The 23,638-nt window shown below is 41.7% G+C and overlaps 1 protein-coding gene across 2 annotated transcripts; it reads left to right on the plus strand.

Moving 5' to 3' along the window:
* The first annotated feature begins 9,955 nt into the window (after positions 1-9,955).
* On the plus strand, positions 9,956-23,608 carry LOC124038262 (max-interacting protein 1-like). Of its 2 annotated transcripts, XM_046353896.1 has the most exons (6): positions 9,958-10,308; positions 11,932-12,034; positions 12,824-12,853; positions 16,506-16,620; positions 18,126-18,297; positions 21,797-23,608. In XM_046353896.1, the coding sequence occupies exons 1-6, from the start codon at positions 10,086-10,088 to the stop codon at positions 21,958-21,960; spliced, it is 807 nt and encodes a 268-aa protein (XP_046209852.1). In that variant the 5' UTR covers positions 9,958-10,085; the 3' UTR covers positions 21,961-23,608. The 2 variants fall into 2 exon arrangements, with proteins under 2 accessions (XP_046209853.1, XP_046209852.1); XM_046353897.1 differs by lacking the exon at positions 12,824-12,853 and having other exon boundaries at positions 9,956-10,308.
* The last annotated feature ends 30 nt before the right edge of the window (positions 23,609-23,638 follow it).

Genomic DNA, 23,638 nt, shown 5'->3' on the forward strand with positions numbered 1-23,638 from the left:
CTGTAGCCTGTCAACTATGTGTCTGTCTATCCCTGTTCTCTCCTCTCTGCACAGACCATACAAACGCTCCACACCGCGTGGCCGCGGCCACCCTAATCTGGTGGTCCCAGCGCGCACGACCCACGTGGAGTTCCAGGTCTCTGGTAGCCTCTGGAACTGCCGATCTGCGGTCAACAAGGCAGAGTTCATCTCAGCCTATGCCTCCCTCCAGTCCCTCGACTTCTTGGCACTGACGGAAACATGGATCACCACAGACAACACTGCTACTCCTACTGCTCTCTCTTCGTCCGCCCACGTGTTCTCGCACACCCCGAGAGCTTCTGGTCAGCGGGGGGGTGGCACCGGGATCCTCATCTCTCCCAAGTGGTCATTCTCTCTTTCTCCCCTTACCCATCTGTCTATCGCCTCCTTTGAATTCCATGCTGTCACAGTTACCAGCCCTTTCAAGCTTAACATCCTTATCATTTATCGCCCTCCAGGTTCCCTCGGAGAGTTCATCAATGAGCTTGATGCCTTGATAAGCTCCTTTCCTGAGGACGGCTCACCTCTCACAGTTCTGGGCGACTTTAACCTCCCCACATCTACCTTTGACTCATTCCTCTCTGCCTCCTTCTTTCCTCTCCTCTTTTGAACTCACCCTCTCACCTTCCCCCCCTACTCACAAGGCAGGCAATACGCTCGACCTCATCTTTACTAGATGCTGTTCTTCCACTAACCTCATTGCAACTCCCCTCCAAGTCTCCGACCACTACCTTGTATCCTTTTCCCTCTCGCTCTCATCCAACACCTCCCACAATGCCCCTACTCGGATGGTATCGCGCCGTCCCAACCTTCGCTCTCTCTCCCCCGCTACTCTCTCCTCTTCCATCCTATCATCTCTTCCCTCTGCTCAAACCTTCTCCAACCTATCTCCTGATTCTGCCTCCTCAACCCTCCTCTCCTCCCTCTCTGCATCCTTTGACTCTCTATGTCCCCTATCCTCCAGGCCGGCTCGGTCCTCCCCTCCCGCTCCGTGGCTCGATGACTCATTGCGAGCTCACAGAACAGGGCTCGGGCAGCCGAGCGGAAATGGAGGAAAACTCGCCTCCCTGCGGACCTGGCATCCTTTCACTCCCTCCTCTCTACATTTTCAGATGACTTCGTCAACCATTTTGAAAAGAAGGTCGACGACATCCGATCCTCGTTTGCTAAGTCAAACGACACCGCTGGTTCTGCTCACACTGCCCTACCCTGTGCTCTGACCTCTTTCTCCCCTCTCTCTCCAGATGAAATCTCGCGTCTTGTGACGGCCGGCCGCCCAACAACCTGCCCGCTTGACCCTATCCCCTCTTCTCTTCTCCAGACCATTTCCGGAGACCTTCTCCCTTACCTCACCTCGCTCATCAACTCATCCCTGACCGCTGGCTACGTCCCTTCCGTCTTCAAGAGAGCGAGAGTTGCACCCCTTCTGAAAAAACCTACACTCGATCCCTCCGATGTCAACAATTACAGACCAGTATCCCTTCTTTCTTTTCTCTCCAAAACTCTTGAACGTGCCGTCCTTGGCCAGCTCTCCCGCTATCTCTCTCTGAATGACCTTCTTGATCCAAATCAGTCAGGTTTCAAGACTAGTCATTCAACTGAGACTGCTCTCCTCTGTATCACGGAGGCGCTCCGCACTGCTAAAGCTAACTCTCTCTCCTCTGCTCTCATCCTTCTAGATCTATCGGCTGCCTTCGATACTGTGAACCATCAGATCCTACTCTCCACCCTCTCCGAGTTGGGCATCTCCGGCGCGGCCCACGCTTGGATTGCGTCCTACCTGACAGGTTGCTCCTACCAGGTGGCGTGGCGAGAATCTGTCTCCTCACCACGTGCTCTCACCACTGGTGTCCCCCAGGGCTCTGTTCTAGGCACTGTCCTATTCTCACCAAGTCACTTGGCTCTGTCATAACCTCACATGGTCTCTCCTATCATTGCTATGCAGACGACACACAATTAATCGTCTCCTTTCCCCCTTCTGATGACCAGGTGGCGAATCGCATCTCTGCATGTCTGGCAGACATATCAGTGTGGATGACGGATCACCACCTCAAGCTGAACCTCGGCAAGACGGAGCTGCTCTTCCTCCCGGGGAAGGACTGCCCGTTCCATGATCTCGCCATCATGGTTGACAACTCCATTGTGTCCTCCTCCCAGAGCGCTAAGAACCTTGGCGTGATCCTGGACAACACCCTGTCGTTCTCAACCAACATCAAGGCGGTGGCCCGTTCCTGTAGGTTCATGCTCTACAACATCCGCAGAGTACGACCCTGCCTCACACAGGAAGCGGCGCAGGTCCTAATCCAGGCACTTGTCATCTCCCGTCTGGATTACTGCAACTCGCTGTTGGCTGGGCTCCCTGCCTGTGCCATTAAACCCCTTCAACTCATCAAGAACGCCGCAGCCCGTCTGGTGTTCAACCTTCCCAAGTTCTCTCACGTCACCCCGCTCCTCCGTTCTCTCCACTGGCTTCCAGTTGAAGCTCGCATCCGCTACAAGACCATGGTGCTTGCCTACGGAGCTGTGAGGGGAACGGCACCTCAGTACCCCCAGGCTCTGATCAGGCCCTACACCCAAACAAGGGCACTGCGTTCATCCACCTCTGGCCTGCTCGCCTCCCTACCACTGAGGAAGTACAGCTCCCGCTCAGCCCAGTCAAAACTGTTCGCTGCTCTGGCCCCCCCAATGGTGGAACAAACTCCCTCACGACGCCAGGACAGCGGAGTCAATCACCACCTTCCGGAGACACCTGAAACCCCACCTCTTTAAGGAATACCTAGGATAGGATAAGTAATCCCTCTCACCCCCCCCCCTTTAAGATTTAGATGCACTATTGTAAAGTGACTGTTCCACTGGATGTCATAAGGTGAATGCACCAATTTGTAAGTCGCTCTGGATAAGAGCGTCTGCTAAATGACTTAAATGTAAATGTAAATGTATAACGATGCTGGGCAGGCCATTATTTTGGCTACATGGCTATGGCCCCATCCACAGGGCACAAGTTGTCACTGAATGAATGGCTTGATGAGCATGAAACTGATGAAAACCATTTTGCTCTTAAACTCAACTCAGGACCTCAAAGCCAGTTTCACTGCTTTTTTAAATTGTTCTTCTAATCAGGGACTGATTTAGACTTGGGACACCAGGTGTGTGCAATAAATTATCAGGTCGAACAGAGAACCAGCAGGCTCTGAATTTCGTAGAGTAAGCGTTGAATAACCCTGCCATATGCCATGGCTGTCTTAGTAACCAGATCTCAAACCAATTGTACACTTTTGGGAGATTCTGGAGCGGCGCCAGAGTCAACGTTTTCCACCACCATCAACAAAACACAAAATTATGTAATTTCTCATGAAAAAATTGTGTCACATCCCTCCAATAAGAGTTCCAAACAATTGTAGAATCTATGCCATGGTGCATTGAAGCTGTTGTGGCGGCCCAACACCCCATTAAGCAACCGGGTCTCAGATAGGGCTGTTGCGGCAGTCATGACCACAGTACTATTCCACGGTAATCTCCTTTTATGCACTCTGGACATGCTTTGGTAGTACCCAACATGTTAACTTCTAACAGGTCTGCAAATCTAACCGAAAATCACATCAAACATATCAAAACAGTAGGCCTATCGTACTTTTAAAACACCTCACTGTGTGTGATGATCAATTTGAAGAAAGAAGTTCAACAGGTTGAAACTGTAAAACATGGTTGTTGTGGATGTTGTTTCAAAGCCTAACTCAACAAAATGGGCAGTTCTTTCTAAGGTGACGATTAATTCAAAACACCCATACACATATTAGCTTATACATAGGCTTATGAACATATTTCACTTCAATTCCCAAATTAAGCACTGGGTAGCTGCAGGAACAAGGCTGGAGAGCCCATGGCATACATCATCACAATCTCACACTCAATTCGTGCAAATATGTACAACAAGAATTTAATCAGTTTTTGTGTGCCTTAATTTGTGCGAAGACAGACATCTTTGTGCCACTTAATTCGTAGGAAAATGACACATTTTTGTGCGACGTCATTCAACAATGTTGGAGCAATGCATCTTGGGAAATGGTGTTCTACTCTGCCCTTTTTGTGTCCACGTGTATTTATATTAGTAAACAAACTAATTATTGTTAATCAACCAGGTTGTCACTGAAATACTTATATTAAAATAGTAGCCTGATGTTTTTTATATTTTCTATTCATGCCAATGCTGTTTTCTATGCTCGTTTTCGCTTAATACGTTGGGATACTTGTGAGCTTGTAGTCAGAAAGGCCATTTTTTTCGTGTACTCAACAGTAGACCTACATGATTTTCTTCATACCGTATTTCATAATTTATGGAGCCTACATTACACAATTGTATTCAATGCATTTAATACAAGGCAATTTGAATTGTAATGAATAGAGTTGCCTATTCTACTTGGCAGAAAATCATACAGATTCTACATCATACATTAAAAGATTTCCCAAAGATTGGAAAGCAGCTGCGGTCATCCCACTCTTCAAAGGGGGGGACACTCTTGACCCAAACTGCTACAGACCTATATCTATCCTACCATGCCTTTCTAAGGTCTTCGAAAGCCAAGTCAACAAACAGATTACCGACCATTTTGAATCTCACCATACCTTCTCTGCTATGCAATCTGGTTTCAGAGCTGGTCATGGGTGCACCTCAGCCACGCTCAAGGTCCTAAACGATATCTTAACCGCTATCGATAAGAAACATTACTGTGCAGCCGTATTCATTGATCTGGCCAAGGCTTTCGACTCGGTCAATCACCACATCCTCATTGGCAGACTCGACAGCCTTGATTTCTCAAATGATTGCCTCGCCTGGTTCACCAACTACTTCTCTGATAGAGTTCAGTGTGTCAAATCGGAGGGTCTGCTGTCCGGACCTCTGGCAGTCTCTATGGGGGTGCCACAGGGTTCAATTCTTGGACCGACTCTCTTCTCTGTATACATCAATGAGGTTGCTCTTGCTGCTGGTGAGTCTCTGATCCATCTCTACGCAGACGACACCATTCTGTATACTTCAGGCCCTTCTTTGGACACTGTGTTAACAACCCTCCAGGCAAGCTTCAATGCCATACAACTCTCCTTCCGTGGCCTCCAATTGCTCTTAAATACAAGTAAAACTAAATGCATGCTCTTCAACCGATCGCTACCTGCACCTACCCGCCTGTCCAATATCACTACTCTGGACGGCTCTGACTTAGAATACGTGGACAACTACAAATACTTAGGTGTCTGGTTAGACTGTAAACTCTCCTTCCAGACCCATATCAAACATCTCCAATCCAAAGTTAAATCTAGAATTGGCTTCCTATTTCGCAAACAAAGCATTCTTCGCTCATGCTGCCAAACATACCCTTATAAAGCTGACCATCCTACCAATCTTCGACTTCGGCGATGTCATTTACAAAGTGGCCTCCAATACCCTACTCAGCAAATTGGATGCAGTCTATCACAGTGCAATCCGTTTTGTCACCAAAGCCCCATATACTACCCACCATTGCGACCTGTACGCTCTCGTTGGCTGGCCCTCGCTTCATACTCGTCGCCAAACCCACTGGCTCCATGTCATCTACAAGACCCTGCTAGGTAAAGTCCCCCCTTATCTCAGCTCGCTGGTCACCATAGCATCTCCCACCTGTAGCACACGCTCCAGCAGGTAAATCTCTTGTCACCCCCAAAACCAATTCTTTCTTTGGCTGCCTCTCCTTCCAGTTCTCTGCTGCCAATGACTGGAACGAACTACAAAAATCTCTGAAACTGGAAACACTTATCTCCCTCACTAGCTTTAAGCACCAACTGTCAGAGCAGCTCACAGATTACTGCACCTGTACATAGCCCACCTGTAATTTAGCCCAAACAACTACCTCTTTCCCAGCTGTATTTTATTTATTTATTTATTTTGCTCCTTTGCACCCCATTATTTTTATTTCTACTTTGCACATTCTTCCATTGCAAAACTACAATTCCAGTGTTTTACTTGCTATATTTTATTTACTTTGCCACCATGGCCTTTTTTGCCTTTACCTCCCTTCTCACCTCATTGGCTCACATTGTATATAGACTTGTTTATACTTTATTATTGACTATGTTTGTTTTACTCCACGTGTAACTCTGTGTCGTTCTATCTGTCGAACTGCTTTGCTTTATCTTGGCCAGGTCGCAATTGTAAATGAGAACTTGTTCTCAACTTGCCTACCTGGTTAAATAAAGGTAAAATAAAAGTAAATAAATAAACATTAAGAGCTAAACATTCTGTAATGTTGCATCCTCCTATCAACAGGCTCCAGGTAGAATAATCCTGGCAGGCCTTCTCCTTAAAAACACCCACACATACAAAACCCCAGGGAATAAGGCTTTCTTTTAAAACTTGTATTTACACAGTAGTCTACTAGAAAATGGCGGTGTCACCTAGAAACAATGCATCTTCCTGATAGACAATTATCAATCTATGTGAAGCCCCTCTATATGTAAATATAAAATGTAATATTCAGTAGGTCTATTGCCATTGTCTGTGAATAGAGGTTGCTATGGTAATCGAATAAGAGGGGCTGTGGAGACAAAGAGGGGATTTGCCGTCCAACAGGTGTTCCTGTCAGGGATGTGAGACGATCATACCACCAGCCCATCTCATCTCAGGAGGTGACATTAGACGACTGACTATAATTGGGACTGGGCTGAGCCTGTATTAAGCAGTAGCCTACACAATTCATGTTTTATTCTCACTAGAAAAAGTAGGTGACAAACTTCCTAAGTTTTTCTGATCAACAAACCTCGCTGTGTCTGTGGAGTACAAAGCTTAGTGTTCAGCAGCTCTCCCATCTCCTGCCTGTGTTAATGAGTGTTAATGAGAGGAGGAGTCGGTGGGGGCTTGCTTTAAGGAACAGGTGACACACTCTGGTCTGGTGGAGTGACCGCATGATGTGACCTCAGGGTAAAGAAGAACTATTGTGTTCAGACAATAGGCACAACTGCATAATACCTAACTGCAGACAGATATAGATAGCAGATGACCACCATGGTATGTAATAACATAGTCATATAGAGTAGACAATATGTTACAATAAGGTTATATGGGAAATATCTTACACTTCAAAGTAAAATACATTATATTAGAACACTCTTCGGAAATAATATCTTATTTTTTATCACTATCTGATGATAAAATGTCTGGAGACAGAAATCGGACTTGCACGTGCCTATTATGCAGTTTTCATCCTCTTTAATACAAATATTGCTGTTCAGAACATTGCATGCAATACACTCCCTACTGAGGGTAACCATAGGCACTGCTGCCACATGGTTTGACTGGCACACACACACGTGTGACTTTGCCTCTTCTGTGACAGCTGAGCCGACTGGTATAATCCTCAGGCTTTTCAGATTACTCCAGTTGGGGTCACATTCGACACTATCCTACAATGGGTCAGCTTTCTATGCTGTCTGTGTCAAAGCAGAGAGCTGACAGTCTGTCCACGAGCCCAGTATGTAATATGGACAGATACCTAAACCCAGTCCTCATATGCTTTCAACATGAGCATCTGTCTCGCTTTCTTTCTCTAATTGTGTGTGTGTGTGCATCAGTCCTAGCCAAGCAGCTGAAATAGACTCCATGGGAGGGTGTTCTCTCTCCCAGGCGTCCGTTACAGCCATGGCCACATCTGCAGTAAGGCAGCCATCTGCACCCATTGTCTCAGAGGCACAACACAGGCTCATACGCATGACTGCCCCCCTAAAGGCAGCCCCTCTACCCTCTGTCTTCCTCCCTCCTTCTCTGCCAAGGAGAAAATGACTTCTTAATCAATCAAAGGCACCAATGGTAATAGACCGTCCAACTAGAAATTCATTCAATTTCAAGGTAAGCTTTATTGCATAGCTCTGGGGCTTTCACATCAGATGATGAAATATGGTAACTTCATGGTATCCTTTATATCACGTGTCAAACTCATTCCATGGTGGGCCGAGTGTCTGTGGGTTTTCACTCTAACCTTGTAGTTGATTGATGAATTAAGGTCAATAATTAGGATGGAACTCCCTTCACCTGGTTGTCTAGGTCTTAATTGAAAGGAAAAACCTACAGACACTCGGCCCTCCGTGGAATGAGTTTGACACCCTTGCTTTATATGGAGCAATAAATATTATTGTATAGTTCATTTGAAGTGGTCCCACAATGGATTAATTTATTTAGATTTGACCTTTTCAGAAGTCAAGTCTATTGAAGTAGGTTATTGTAAGTCAAACATACAAATACAAAATGTTAACATTGAAAATAATGCTTGTCTCCAGAAAATGGTATGCGTATGTATTCAAAGTAGCAACAGGGGGTGCTAAAGTGACTAAACCTTGTGGAAGGAATGTTGGATATTATATATTATACAACGGGTGGTTGTAATCCTGCATGTTGATTGGTTAAAACCGCATTCTAGCCGGTGACTATTCCACAAGTTACCACCTGCTAAATCTATGACATTAAAATGCCTATTTACTCTGTTCCATCTGACTGCGCAATCCACTGTCTCATTAGCCCAGCCAGGCACTTTATAAACATGATTTCCACTATGTCCACCATTATCACACATTTCCTTAAGACTAACATTTAGTTTTCAACAGCGGAGATTTGTATAAACCTTGCAGTGTCTGTCTCTCCGACATTTGCAACATTTGTTCAATATTCAAATTTCATCTCCAGCTGTCCCATAGTAATGAACATGTAGTGAGTCAGGACGAGGCAGACAGGCAGCGTTTCTCAGCCAGTGGAAATCATGAATCAGCTGGCCTCATTTTTATGGATATATACAAAAGAAATGTCCATTGAAAAAAGGTAAAAACCAAACAAAGTGAAGCTAGTTTGCGGTCTTTCCAGCTTCAGTTTGAAGTGATTGTGTTAGCTGTGTTGTTGGCTAACTTCTCCAAACAACAGTGTCCTGACAAGTGAGCCCATTTTCTATGCCAGGCAAAATCGTGCATCATTAGCTCATTGTTATGGATGTATACAAATAAATGTCACTAGAAAACAGCTTAAACAAATGCAAATGGGGCTACTATGCTGTTATTCTGGCTGCAAGTTAGCCGTATGCGTGAATGTAAGTTAGCCATAGTTGGCTAGCTAGCAAGCAAGGGATAAGCACGTTGCTAGCCAGTATGGCAATGGAACATTTCGAACGAACAACTGGGTCATGTCCATAGATACAGAACAAAAAGACTGAACGACTGTACTTCATCTCGGGCCTAACAACACACCCGTGCCACTATATCCTCCAAACACAGGCTTTTTGGGTATTATCACATAAATACCAAGTTCTTCCACAGTGTATGCTCATAAATGCATTCCATTAAACTTTGTCTATTGGGAAATGATTTAAACTCTAACCCATGACTTTGGAGGTGCATTCCACATCATATCAAGGCCCTGCAGAGCATCCTACTTCAATACATTAAAGCGATTGAGGCCGGATGACAATGCACTTTGTGAGGACTTGATGTGATAGGTAGAGGAAGACATTTTCAATAGGTTAAATTCCTCTGTCATTGTTAAGCAGGTCACACTATGGATTTTCTTTAAACTGATGTGATCACCTGCATGCCGGCCTCATTTGTTTTTACCCCATCACTAGTAAATGCTTTGATGCAGATGCTAGTCATAAAGGGAGTAACAATATACTGTACAAGTAGAGCAATTATTTAGACTAGTCTAAAACAAATTACATTCATGCATTACACATTATGTGAGCCAAACGTTCAGTCCATTTTGGGGAGTTATAATCAGGATTAGCTATATTGTGAATTCTGATGTGGTAATGTGTAAAACTATACATACACATACATGTTGCTTTCCTGCAATATGTTGAAGACGAGGCTTGCATACAGTTGACTATGGTAAATGCAATGTGCATGCTTTGGTGGGAGGGATTAACCGCCAACTAGGGCAAGTGGCTCAAGGACTGCACAATTCCATCTACTCCAGTTCAATGCAGTATCTCCCTCATTCTGCACATTGCACAGTTTGGATAAGGAGACCAAATTTAGACTGCTGCCAGCTCTCATAAAAGAAAATGGTTAAATATATGAGACAGCAGATCGAGTTGAAATCAGACGAGACCCTTTTGGAGTCGGGTGCATCTATGGACCAACAGGATTTTAGCGATATGTCTGGATATTCCGACATTCTATATTCCGAATGTTCCGCAATGGACCAAATCGACACTTTTATGAAAAACGTTCAGGTGTTGCTGGATGCAGCAAATTACATTGAGAACAATGAAAAGAACAACGGAAGTAAGTAATGTAGGCTATTCTGGTTATTTCAGAGGCAGGCTCGCCAAGGCAGACAACAATGGACCGAAATGGTTAGGGCGACAAAAGACGCGTAAACATGAGAGGCAACTGTCTTGACTCCCTTGCTTCCATTTGTCTGATTGTGAATGGGCCTAATATTTCAACCTATTCTGCCAATGCACATTTGTTGAGATAATGCCAGTAAGTTTTTCAAATGAATCACTTGGACTGAACATATTTTGATTGGTTTGTGAATGAGATATAGCCTACAAAAAAAACAATCCATGGTCAAAAGCAAACCCGTGACATAGAATTATGCTCTCACCCGCTATGGCATTTTCTACGAATGGTAGCATAATTTAAATGGCTGTTCAAGTGCGCATTTTCCAATTGGATGAGACTTGACTATGGCCCCATTAATTCATTTTCTTAGAGACATGAATATGCCTAAAGTAAACATATTCTAATGATATCCACGAAGGTTGCCCTGTGTGCGTTGGACTGTCTTCCTTTGAGCTATGTCTTCCTAAATTGTAGGCTACTTATTAAAATATTTAGGCTACATAACAGGCTTGTCGATTTATCAAGCTCCCACTCACCTTATTTTAAAACCTAGCCTAGCCTACTCAACACTGAGCATAGGTTTTCATTACATTTCTGGCAGTGGATGTGGACGCCTGCAGGCCGAAGAAAAGCAAATAATTCGTAGGCCTATGCTTATTTATCTCAGACCAAATCCAACTGTCAAATGAGGCAAATAAACCCTTAAAAATGTGTTGAAAAGTCGGCATGTTGTGCAGAGGCTGAATAGAGAGGCCCTATAATTTCTTTATTTCAATCAATTGCGCTTCCTCGAATCTTCACTGTTGCTCACGTGGTTTCCACATGGAACAAAATTGTCCGTTTTGATTGGACTAAACCCATGTTCCCGTCTCGAGTCCTTGCAGATACCCAATCAAACTCGGGTTAAACTTTGACGTCACATGTATTATGTGGGATTTGTAGGTGTATACACAATTTAGGATTAGATCAAATAAATAAAATATCACATTAAAACAATTCTGTTGTCATCAATCTCATATTGAATATTTTATTAAACCTAGAAATAGGTTAAAAAAATTATAGCCTATTATACATGTTATAGTTTTCTATATGCATTTTATTGTCTAATGTAGCCTAATATAGCCTACTAAGTGAGATTTCAAAATTGGTAATGAATGAGTAGACCTATGTCTTGAAGAAAGTTTGTTAGTATTTTTCAATAAACCAATAAACCATGCTGTTGAGAAAGTAATTGACAGTGTTGGGTGAAGCTATAGGCATTTCCCCAAGTTTTACTAAACTTAAATATACAACTTTTTTCTTTATATATATGTTTAACAATAATCAACAGTATGACTACATTACTGTTTGCCAACATTGTAAGATTATTGTAAGCTGCAGCATATAGACAGGATGGAGGGGTAGGCTATGTGAGATGTTGTTTATTCATTCCCTGTTGTTTTGGGACTAGCTTAATGTCACAAATGTTACAGACCAAAACTAAAAAAGTATTTGTCTGACAGAAATGACAGAATTACAATGAAAGGCCTAATGTGTTAAAAATATACATTTCATCAACAGAATGTGAACATGGATATGCCTCAGCATGCCCTGCAACTCAGAACAAGCATCATCAGAGACAACGGAAATTAAAGAATAAGAAAATTGACAATATTCACAACAGGTAAATTAATCTTGTCACAATTATTTGTAACTGTGATATTACAAATACCCATGTTATTACAGTTGCATACTCACTCGTTGATTATTTGTAGATTTGTATTGTATTGACAGTTACAATACAAGACAGTTTACTGCACCGTTGGAGCTAGTAACATAAGCATTTCACTGCATCTGCTATAACACCTGCAAATATTTGGACATGACCAATACATTTTGATTTGATAACATTTAGTTTTTACCCCTTCTTCATTATTGGACTTGGAAGAAACAAAGTGCACCAAGACAGAAACTGTCAAACTAGTATTTTACAAAGCGTATTGGTAACATATCTTGTCCATGGATTCCTGTCCATAACATAGAAATAGATAAAGACTCTAGTGCCCAAAAGCCAGTTTTAGCATGGGCAGCGCCACTTTCACCATTTTGAAGTAGTAAACTGGGTGGATGTTCTATGGGTTAAGAAAGGATCACATGATTCCATCTGGGTCATCAGGAGGGATCAGCCAATGAATTATACTTGTGAGCAAACATTCCATAACTGCAGCTGGTAGTAAACCACAAACCTTGGCCTTATACCTGTTCAAACAACACACTCTAGGTGGTAGTATGCACCGTTTCAGTTTGTTTGTTAACTCATAGGAGTAGTAGAAGAAAATGGACAACTTCAAAATGGAAATGGCCTCAATGGCACTGCCCATGCTCTCACAGATGCCATAATAAGATAGATACAATGATGAAATGTCTATCTAAGTCTATGGTCTATAACCTGTCCATTTTGTTTTACACCCAGATCAGCACACAATGAGCTGGAAAAAAATAGGTGAGTCAGAAGGGGTTGTGACTGTCATTCTGTGTTAAGAGGCCATTGCGAGTATTTCCATTGACAGTAGTTATTGTTGATCAATTGAAGATCTCTGCAAGTACTGAAAGTGCACTCATCTACCATTTTCTTCTCTACTCTGATTCCCCACCCGACTGTGGTTTGGTCCATAACTGTGTAACATGGGGTAAAACACTTGAGTTACACAATAATTAATTAGTCAAAGAGATATAGGCCTAATAAATCTGATGGTGCATAACCTGTCTTGGTGCATATCAAACATCATATCCACATAATCATTCAACTGTGCAGACTGATACATGGTTTGATAGTGCACAAGTAACACAGGCGCACACACTTAATATGTTGTGAAATCTGTTGTGAATGTATTGTAATGTTAAAAACAAAAAATGTATAACTGCCTAATTTTGCTGGACCCTAGGAAGAGTGCAGCAGCGAATGGGGATCCATAATAAATACATATACAGGGATGTTGTTATGCTACACATTTTGTAACATTTTATGTGGTGTGGCAAATAGTTATATCCGGTGACTTTATCTCCAACTGTCTTTTCAAAATGGAACTTCAAGCTGATAATCCAAAATACTGTGAAGGCTGGATTTATTTAGCATATCCTGATGTTATTCCAAATATATTGACCCAGAATTTGAAAATGTAATACTGGCTAATAAAGCGACAAATTTTACAGCTGGACTTACAGTGGGGCAAAAAATTATTTAGTCAGCCACCAATTGTGCAAGTTCTCCCACTTAAAAAGATGAGAGAGGCTTGTAATCATAGGTACACTTATTTGGTCAATAACAAAAGTATATCTCAATACTTTGTTATATACCCTTTGTTGGCAATGACAGAGGTCAAATGTTTTCTGGAAGTCTTCACAAGGTTTCCACACACTGTTGCTGGTATTTTGGCCCATTCCTCCATGCAGATCTCCTCTAGAGCAGTGATGTTTTGGGGCTGTTGCTGGGCAACACAGACTTTCAACTCCCTCCAAAGATTTTCTATGGAGTTGAGATCTGGAGACTGGCTAGGCCACTCCAGGACCTTGAAATGCTTCTTACAAAGCCACTCCTTCGTTGCCCGGGCGGTGTGTTTGGGATCATTGTCATGCTGAAAGACCCAGCCACGTTTCATCTTCATTGCCCTTGCTGATGGAAGGAGGTTTTCACTCAAAATCTCACGATACATGGCCCCATTTATTCTTTCCTTTACACAGATCAATCGTCCTGGTCCCTTTGCAGGAAAACAGCCCCAAAGCATGATGTTTCCACCCCCATGCTTCACAGTAGGTATGGTGTTCTTCAGATGCAACTCAGCATTCTTTGTCCTCCAAACACGACGAGTTGAGTTTTGACCAAAAAGTTATAATTTGGTTTCACCTGACCATATGACATTCTCCCAATCTTCTTCTGGATCATCCAAATGCTCTCTAGCAAACTTCAGACGGGCCTGGACATGTACTGGCTTAAGCAGGGGGACACGTCTGGCACTGCAGGATTTGAGTCCCTGGTGGCATAGTGTGTTACTGATGGTAGGCTTTGTTACTTTGGTCCCAGCTCTCTGCAGGTCATTCACTAAGGTCCCCCCATGTGGTTCTGGGATTTTTGCTCACCGTTCTTGTGATCATTTTGACCCCACGGGGTGAGATCTTGCGTGAAGCCCCAGACTGAGGGAGATTATCAGTGGTCTTGTATGTCTTCCGTTTCCTAATAATTGCTCCCACAGTTGATTTCTTCAAACCAAGCTGCTTACCTATTGCAGATTCAGTCTTCCCAGCCTGGTGCAGGTCTACAATTTTGTTTCTGGTGTCCTTTGACAGCTCTTTGGTCCATAGTGGAGTTTGGAGTGTGACTGTTTGAGGTTGTGGACAGGTGTCTTTTATACTGATAACAAGTTCAAGAAGAAGTTACAGGTCTGTGAGAGCCAGAAATCTTGCTTGTTTGTAGGTGACCAAATACTTATTTTCCACCATAATTTGCAAATACATTCATTAAAAATCCTACAATGTGATTTTCTGGATTTTCTTCTCATTTTGTCTGTCATAGTTGAAGTGTAACTTATGATGAAAAGTACAGGCCTCTCTCATCTTTTTAAGTGGGAGAACTTGCACAATTGGTGGCTGACTAAATACTTTTTTTGCCCCACTGTATTTTATCAACACCTTCACAATTTCAAGTTTGTTTGTACATTAGCATGCTAGCATCCTGGTGGTAGAACAGAGATGTCTGTTTTGCATGGCAAATCAGGGAGTGCAGTCCAGTACAGGTTGTTCTTGGAAGAAAACCATACAATGTTTTCACAGTTGGAACTGGAACTGCTTGTTTCAGACAGTGTGCTTCACTCCCCGTAAGCTAAGCTTTTCTGTGCAGTGATGAGAGCTAATATGCAGAGAGCTGCCAGTGTGGGAATCATCATTGAACACAGAAGAGGGAAGGCCCAGGCCTCTGGATGATAATACCTCAATCTCAAATTGCACTACACAGGGGGTTTCTAGACACTAGAATGTTCAATTCTTATGGAGCAAAGGCCATGCATGACCTTAAAACAAGATTGTCTGTATGCCTGTCATACAGGCTGACCTCAGCAGCAATGGGCCTGGACTATTAAATCTTTCTATCCAACAAAATGGAAAATAATATAAAGGGTCTGCTTTTGTAGCTCAATCTATTACTATACCGAACAAAAATATAAATGCAACATGTAAAGTGTTGGTACCATGTTTCATAAGCTGAAATAAATTATCCCAGAAATGTTCCATATGCACAAAAAAACCATTTTCTCTCAAATGTTGTTCACAGATTTATTTACATCCCTGTTAGTGAGCATTTTGCCTTTGGCAAGATAATCCATCCACCTGATAGGTGGGGCATATTAAGAAGTTGGGGACAATAAAAGGCCACCCTAAAATGTGCAGTTTTGTCACACAACACAATGCTGCAGACGTTTCAAGTTTTCAGGTAGCGTGCGATTGGCATGCTGACTGCAGGAATGTCTACCAGAGCTGTTGCCAGATAATTTATTGTTCATTTCTCTACCATAAGCCGCCTCTAACGTAATTTTAGAGAATTTGGGATTACGTCCAACTGGCTTCAGAACCATAGACCATGTGTATGGTGTCGTGTGGGCGAGGGTTTTGCTGATGTCAACGTTGTGAACAGAGTGCCCCATGCTGACTGTGGGGTTATGGTATGGGCAAGCATAAACTAGAGACAATAAACACAATTTTACTTTACCAATGGCAATTTGAATGCACAAAAATACCTTGATGAAATCCTGAGGCCCATTGTGAGGCCCATTTTTTTAAAGGTATCTGTGACCAACAGATGCAAACTGTATGTGTTTTCCCAGTCATGCGAAATCCATAGAATAGGGCTTAGTGAATGTATTTAAATTAAATTATATCCTCATATGAACTGTAACTCAGTAAAATCATTAAAATTGTTGCATGTTGTGTTTGTATTTTTGTTCAGTATAATAACCAGATCAATAACTAATTACGTCCAAAGATATTCATCAATCGATGTGGAGGGGGATCATGACATTCAAATCCAGGAATTTCGTCTGGATGTAGATACCATTCCTATCATTGGTTTCACTAAAGAGCAGTCTGTTGCTTCTTCACCCTCTCAGACGAGCACATCTCCGCCTGTGTTTGGAGAGGTTGAAGACACTGATCCCACTGGGACCAGACTGCAGTCGGCACACTACCCTGGGGTTGCTCAACAAGGCCAAGGGGCACATTAAGGTACTGTAGTCAACAATGCCACCATGGTGGTGTCATGGGGACCATGGTGTTATGGGATCTGGTGAATAGTGAATGGTTCAATGGAAGCCCCTTGCCTATGGATAGAGAAGCTGTGTGCTCCCATGACGTGCCACAGCACTGCAGCACACAAACACAATGTGGTCTACTTCCTCATTCTACAAATCACTTGCTATTCCTGGCTGCACACTTGTGGGCCTGGAAACGCAAGCAAATGCAAGAGAAATGGGGATATACCTTTAATGGCTATAACTGATTTATCAAACAGGATTGATTAGAAAACTTGAATTTTCCCATTTTATCGGAACCTATTTGTCACTCCCTTGTGAACTCTGAAAAAGTGTTTCCAATTGATCTGAGAAATGTTTTGCACATTGCTGTGTTTCAGAAAGAAAATAAAAAGTGAAAGAAAGTGTGGCTTGTATGCTTAGCCTGAACCAACCCAGCTGTTGCCCTTGTTTTCCTACAAGCAGCAAATCCAGCTCTACATTTGGCCATTGTACAAAATTGTCAGGAATGACTTTGCCACAACAGCCGTTTGGATCTGTTGGTATTTTTAGCCTGGTCTGATGTGGATAAATTCACATATGATTATTCATGCTCAGAAGAACACACTCAGTTTGTCCCTCAATCTTGAATGGGCAGAATTTGTGTTGTCACAAGAGTAGAATAAAACAAAAACAAAAACATTATTCCATTTTAAATATGTTTGCAAATGGCAGCTGTTGAAGATTCTATCATTTATACAGTAAAACTGAATATCTGTCATACTATGCGCAGATGTCTAACAAAATGTGATAAATAGCTGCTCCTTATCCTACACCATTTATTAATATGCAATTATTATTCATAAAATACCAGTGGTGTAAAGTACTTAAGTAAAAATACTTTGAAGTACTACTTAAGTCATTTAGGGGGTAATTGTACTTTACTATTTATATTTTGACAACTTTTACTTGTACTTCACTACATTCCCCCATAAAATAATGTACTTTTTATTCCATACATTTTCCCTGACACCCAAAACTACGCGTTACATTTTGACAGAAAAATAGTCCAATTCACGCACTTATCAAGAGAAAATCCCTAGTCATCCCTACTGCCTCTGATCTGGTGGACTCACTAAACACAAATCTTAATTTGTAAATTATATCTGAGTGTTCAGTTGTGCCCCTGGCTATCCATAAATAAATAAAAATATATATTGTGCTGTCTGGTTTGCTTAATATAAAGAATTTTTAATTATTTATACTTTTACTTTTAGCAATTCCATTTACTTTTGACATTTAAGTATATTTAAAACCAAATACTTTTAGACTTTTACTCAAGTAGTATTTTACTGGGTTACTTAAACTTTTACTTGAGTAATTTTCTATTAAGGTATCTTTACTTTTACTCAAGCATGACAATTGAATACTTTTCCCACCACCATAAAATACCACAAAATTCTAAGGTTGATTAACTCTCTCTCCTCTGTTTGTGTGTAGAAACTAGAGGAGTTGGACCGGAGGAGTCAGCACCAGCTGGAGAGCCTGGAGCGTGAGCAGAGGCACCTGCAGAGGCAGCTGGCCCACCTGCAGACCCCTGGAGGCGGAGACAGGGACAGAGTCCGTATGGACAGCGTAGGTTCCCCTTTGGCCTTAGAACACTCGGACCGAGGTGAGCCAACCATTGCACAGAGTTTAGTTACTCCCAGCATATTTCGGCTGACAGTGGCAATATTACAGTGCCTTCAGAAAATAATCAGACCCCTTTACTTTTTCCACATTTTGTTGTGTTACAACCTGAATTTAAAATGGATTACATTGAGTTTTATTTGGTCATAGGCCTGCACACAATACCCCATAATGTCAAAGTGGAATTATGTTTTCGAGATTTTTTACAAATTCATAAAAATTCAAACCTGAAATATTATGGCAAGCAATAATATCTTCATTAGTAAAATTGTGCATAACTCACATAATAATGTGCATGGACTCACGCTGTGTGCAATAATAGTGTTTAAAATTATTTTTAATTGACTACCTCATCTCTGGCCCACACATACAATTATCTGTAAGGTCCCTCAGTCAAGCAGTGAATTTCAAAGACATTCAACCACAAAGATCAGGAAGGTTTTCCAATGCCTCACAAAGAAGGGCAACTATTGGTAGATAGGTCAACATAAAAAAACAGTAATTGAATATTAATTTGAGCATGGTGAAGTTATTCATTAACTTTGGATGGTGTGTCAATACACCCAATCACTACAAAGATACAGGTGTCGTTCCTAACTCAGTTACCGGAGAGGAAGGAAACAGCTCAGGCATTTCAACATGAGGTCAACGGTGACTTTAAAACAGTTAGAGTTTAATGGTTGTGATAGGAGAAAACTGATGATGGCTCAACAATATTGTCATTACTCCACAATACTAACCTAACTGACAGAGGGAATAGAAGGAAGTCTGTACACAATACAAATATTCCAAAACATGCATCCTGTTTGCAACGAGGCACTAAAGGAATAATGAAAAAAATGTTGCAAAGCAATTAACTTTTTGTCCTGAATACAAAGTGTTATGTTTGGGGCAAATCCAATACAACCCAATTCTGAGTACCACTCTCCATATTTTCAAGCATAGTGGTGGCTGCATCATATTATGGGTGTCCTTGTAATTGTTAAGGACTAGGGAGTTTCAGGATATTTTTTTTTTTTACAGAATAGAGCTAAGCACAGGCACAATCCTAGAGGAAAACCTGGTTCAGTCTGCTTTCCACCAGCACAGGGAGACAAGTTCACTTTTCAGCAGGACAATTTATTTAATTTACATTTTTTTATTTCACCTTTATTAAACGACGCAAGTCAGTTAATAACAAATTCTTATGTACAATGACGGCCTACCCCGGCCAAACCTGGACGACGCCGGGCCAATTGTGCGCCGCCCTATGAGACTCCCAATCACAACCGGATGTGATACAGCCTGGATTTGAACCAGGGACTGTAGGGACACCCCTTGCACTGAAATGCAGTGCCTTAGACCACAGCGCCACGCACGAGCCCCGAGACAATAACCTAAACACAAGCTTACCAAGAAGACAGTGAATGTTCCTGTGTGTGACCGAGTTACAGTTTTGACTTAAATCTAAATGAAAATATATGGCAAGACCTGAAAATGGTTGTCTAGCAATGATCAACAACCAATTTGACAGAGCTTGAAGAATTTTGAAAAGAATAATGGGCAAATTATGCCCATTCCAGGTGTGGAAAGCTCATAGAGACATACCCAGAAAGTATGCTTCTACAAAGTATTGACTAAGGGGTGTGAATACTAATGGAAATGAGACATTTCTGTATTTCAAAATCAATTGAATCCATTTTGAATCCAGGCTGTATCATGAAAAAAATGTTGGAAAAGTCAAGGGAAGTGCATATTTTTTAAGGCATACTGTTCAAATAAAATACAAGTGTATTTATCACATGCGCCGAATACAACAGGCCTTACTGTGAAAGGCTTACTTACAAGTCATAACCAGTTTTTAAAAAGTGCAATAAGAAAAATTTGCTAAATATATAAAAGGAAAAATAGTAGCACAATAAAAAGAACAATAACAAGGATATATACAAGGGGTGCCGGTACCAACTCAATATGCAGGGGTTCGGGGTAGTCAAGATAATGGAGGTAATATGTACATGTACAGTGCATTCGGAAAGTATTCAGACCCCTTGACTTTTTCCACATTTTGTTAAATTACAGACTTATTCTAAAATGGATTAATTCAATAAAAAATGCTCATCAATCTACACATAATACCCCATAATAACAAAGCAAAACCAGGTGTTAATATTTTTTTTTGCAAATGCATTATAGATAAAAAGCAGAAGTACCTTATTTACATAAGTATTCAGACCCTTTGCTATGATACTCAAAATTGAGCTCAGGTGCATCCTGTTTCCATTGATCATCTTTGAGGTGTTTCTACAACTTGATTGGAGTCCACCTGTGGTAAATTCAATTGATTGGACATGATTTGAAAAGACACACCTGTCTATATAAGGTCGCACAGTTGACAGTGCATGTCAGAGCAAAAACCATTCCATGAGGCCGAAGGAATTGTCTGTAGAGCACCAAGACAGGATTGTGTCGAGGCACAGATCTGGGGGAGGGTACCAAAAAATATCTGCAACATTGAAGGTACCCAAGAACAAAGTGTCCTCCATCATTCTTAAATGGAAGAAGTTTGGAACCACCAAGACTCTTCCTAGAGCTGGTCGCCCAGCCAAACTGAGCAATCCGGGGAGTAGGGCCTTTGTCAGGGAGGTGATCAAGTACCCGATGGTACCTCTGACAGAGCTCCAGAGTTCTTCTGTGGAGATGGGAGAACCTTCCAGAAGAACAAACATCTTTGCAGCAACCCCACCAATCGGGCCTTTATGGTAGAGTGGCGGAAGCCACTCCTCAGTAAAATGCACGACACACTTGGAGTTTGACAAAAAGCACCAAAAGGACTCTCAGACCATGAGAAACAAGATTCTCTGGTCTAATGAAACCAAGATTGAAGTCTTTAGCCTGAACGCCAAGTGTCACGTCTGGAGGAAACCTGGCACCATCCCTACAGTGAAGCATGGTGGTGGCATCATCATGCTGTGGGGATGTTTTTCAGCGGCAGGGACTGGGATACTAGTCAGGATCGAGGGAAAGACAAATGGAGCAAAATACAGAAATCCTTTGGTGAAGACCAAAACTTACAAACATTTCACAATGTCATGATAATATACCCAGAAACTGTTCCCGAACTGTTTCGGGTGGGAAGCATGCGGAGGGAGGCCTTTAGAAGATTTTATGTAGAGAAATATGTTTCATACATGTAGTTATTACATGCATCCACAAGAGGGCAGGCTAACCTACAAAATCAATGTAACCCTTTTTGAATTGTGTCTGTAACACAAAATATGGAATAAGTCAAGGGGTATGAGTAATTTCTGAAGGCACTGTATATTATACTAAGAAACCGTTTGGTTCAGTTCCATTTCAAACCAGTAAATATAATTTACATGTGTTACAGTCTATAATGTAGCATTTGTTGTCATCAAGCAGTAGTTGTCAATCAATACGATTATCTCATTACTAAGTGTGGGATGATCATAATAAAAAAATGTATCTCACCCCAATTTCTGTAGAAGAGATCGAGGTGGACGTGGAAAGCACTGAGTTCTCCCATGGAGAGTTGGACAGTATCAGCACCAGTGGCTGCAGTGACTTGGATGACCACAGCAGTCGGCAGAGCCTGGCCAGTGACGAGGGCTACTCCACCTGCAGTCTTAAACAGACCTTTTCCTCCTAAGAACCAGCCTGAAGCTCCTCATCCACAGCTGCATTCTAAACTGGCCTTCTACTAAGAACCAGCCTAAAACTCCACCTGCAGTCTATAACTGGTACTGTACCAGCCTGAAGTTCAACTCCACTTGAAGTTTAAAACTGGACCACTCTTCCTATGAATCAGCCTAAAAATCAACCACCTGCAGTCTAAACTAGCCTTCTCCTCCCAAGAACCAGTAGTTTAAAGCTAAACCCCACCTGCAGTTAAGTGGACTAATCCTACTACAACAACTGTAAATCTTGCCCGATGTGGGCGACTGCACTTAGAGTCTAATGTTACCTGTATCCTCCTAAAACCAGCACAAAAACCACAAAACCAGCCAGAAGCTCACCAGTGCCACTTTTCCCCCCACTTTGGAAACCTCTAGCAGATGACCCTCTAGTAAAAAAAACTATTCTCATCCATCACCAAGCAGGTCACTCGCGCTTCTATATCTGCACTCCAAACCAGTTCTCTAAGGTACCTACAGGTTGAATAAACAACAATTACACTTGAAATCTTTGACACAAGTCACCAATGTTATTCCTAATTTATTAGAATATAATTGAGAAATGTAGTATTTATTTTTCCAATATTTATTGTGTTGTACTGTATGTCTTGGTCACACTTGAATTATTTAGATGTTTTGACAAATGTAAAGTTAAGTCTGTTGTGGTTTTGAACTGAGCATTGTTTGACAAGTTATCCCAGACAAAAGCTAGTGCAATGGTACAGGACAGGCTAAACGTATCACTCAGTGGCCTCTTTTGTGAGATGATTGACATCGATCCCCCTTGAGATTTCAAAAGTAATATTGTTTGTATACGGTAGGCAGCTATAATAAGCTATCCCGCACTTCCCAAGCACAATTCGGAAGCAATAACACTCATTGACAGTTATGTCAACTCTTAAGTTGGCTGTTAATTTTGTCCGTCCAACACCACTTGCTTGTTTTGTATGCAACTTCAATAGATGTATTAATTACAAATAGTAATCAATAGTAAGATAAAATGGCTGTAAAAGTTGGAACAAAATAGTAAATGGTGCATGTGTATTGAATGTAGCTTTCAATTGTATTGTCATGTGCTTTGGATTGACCAGTTTTGAGAGCTCATGTCTTTGTAGCATGAACAATATAGCACATGGCAGAATGTAATTTGAGTTGTGATTCGCATCCTTATTTAGTAACTTATTTTTTGTATTGTAGTTGAGAAGCATTCCAAAGTTAAAACCACAAAGCTGTATATTTTGAGTATTTGTCTACAAAAATCACACACACACTGCAAGACTATTCCACTAACCAAATTGGACATTTCATCTTATGACCATACCCATATTTTTGTGGTACAACTAAAACGATTAGCACCACCAACTGTGTCTTAAAATGGCTAAATTGAATCTTGCACAGGTTTCTTAGTTCCAGGAATTTATTCAATGTCAGTTTTGGGTCATTTGTATAATGCATTTTGAAAAAGACTTGGACTTAGAAACTGTCTCTGAACACTCTCCTGTGCTAAAGCAGCCATCAAAGGTGACTTTTACAAAGAATATATTGCTGGTCCCCTGCTACTATTTTGTGTGGTTCATGGTAATGGTCCCTTGAAAACTTGATCAATAAACCTCTACCACCATATGTACCTATACAGTGTTCAGTTGTTCTTTG

The sequence above is a fragment of the Oncorhynchus gorbuscha genome, linkage group LG06 (assembly GCF_021184085.1).
Source record: "Oncorhynchus gorbuscha isolate QuinsamMale2020 ecotype Even-year linkage group LG06, OgorEven_v1.0, whole genome shotgun sequence".
Classification (NCBI taxonomy): domain Eukaryota; kingdom Metazoa; phylum Chordata; class Actinopteri; order Salmoniformes; family Salmonidae; genus Oncorhynchus; species Oncorhynchus gorbuscha.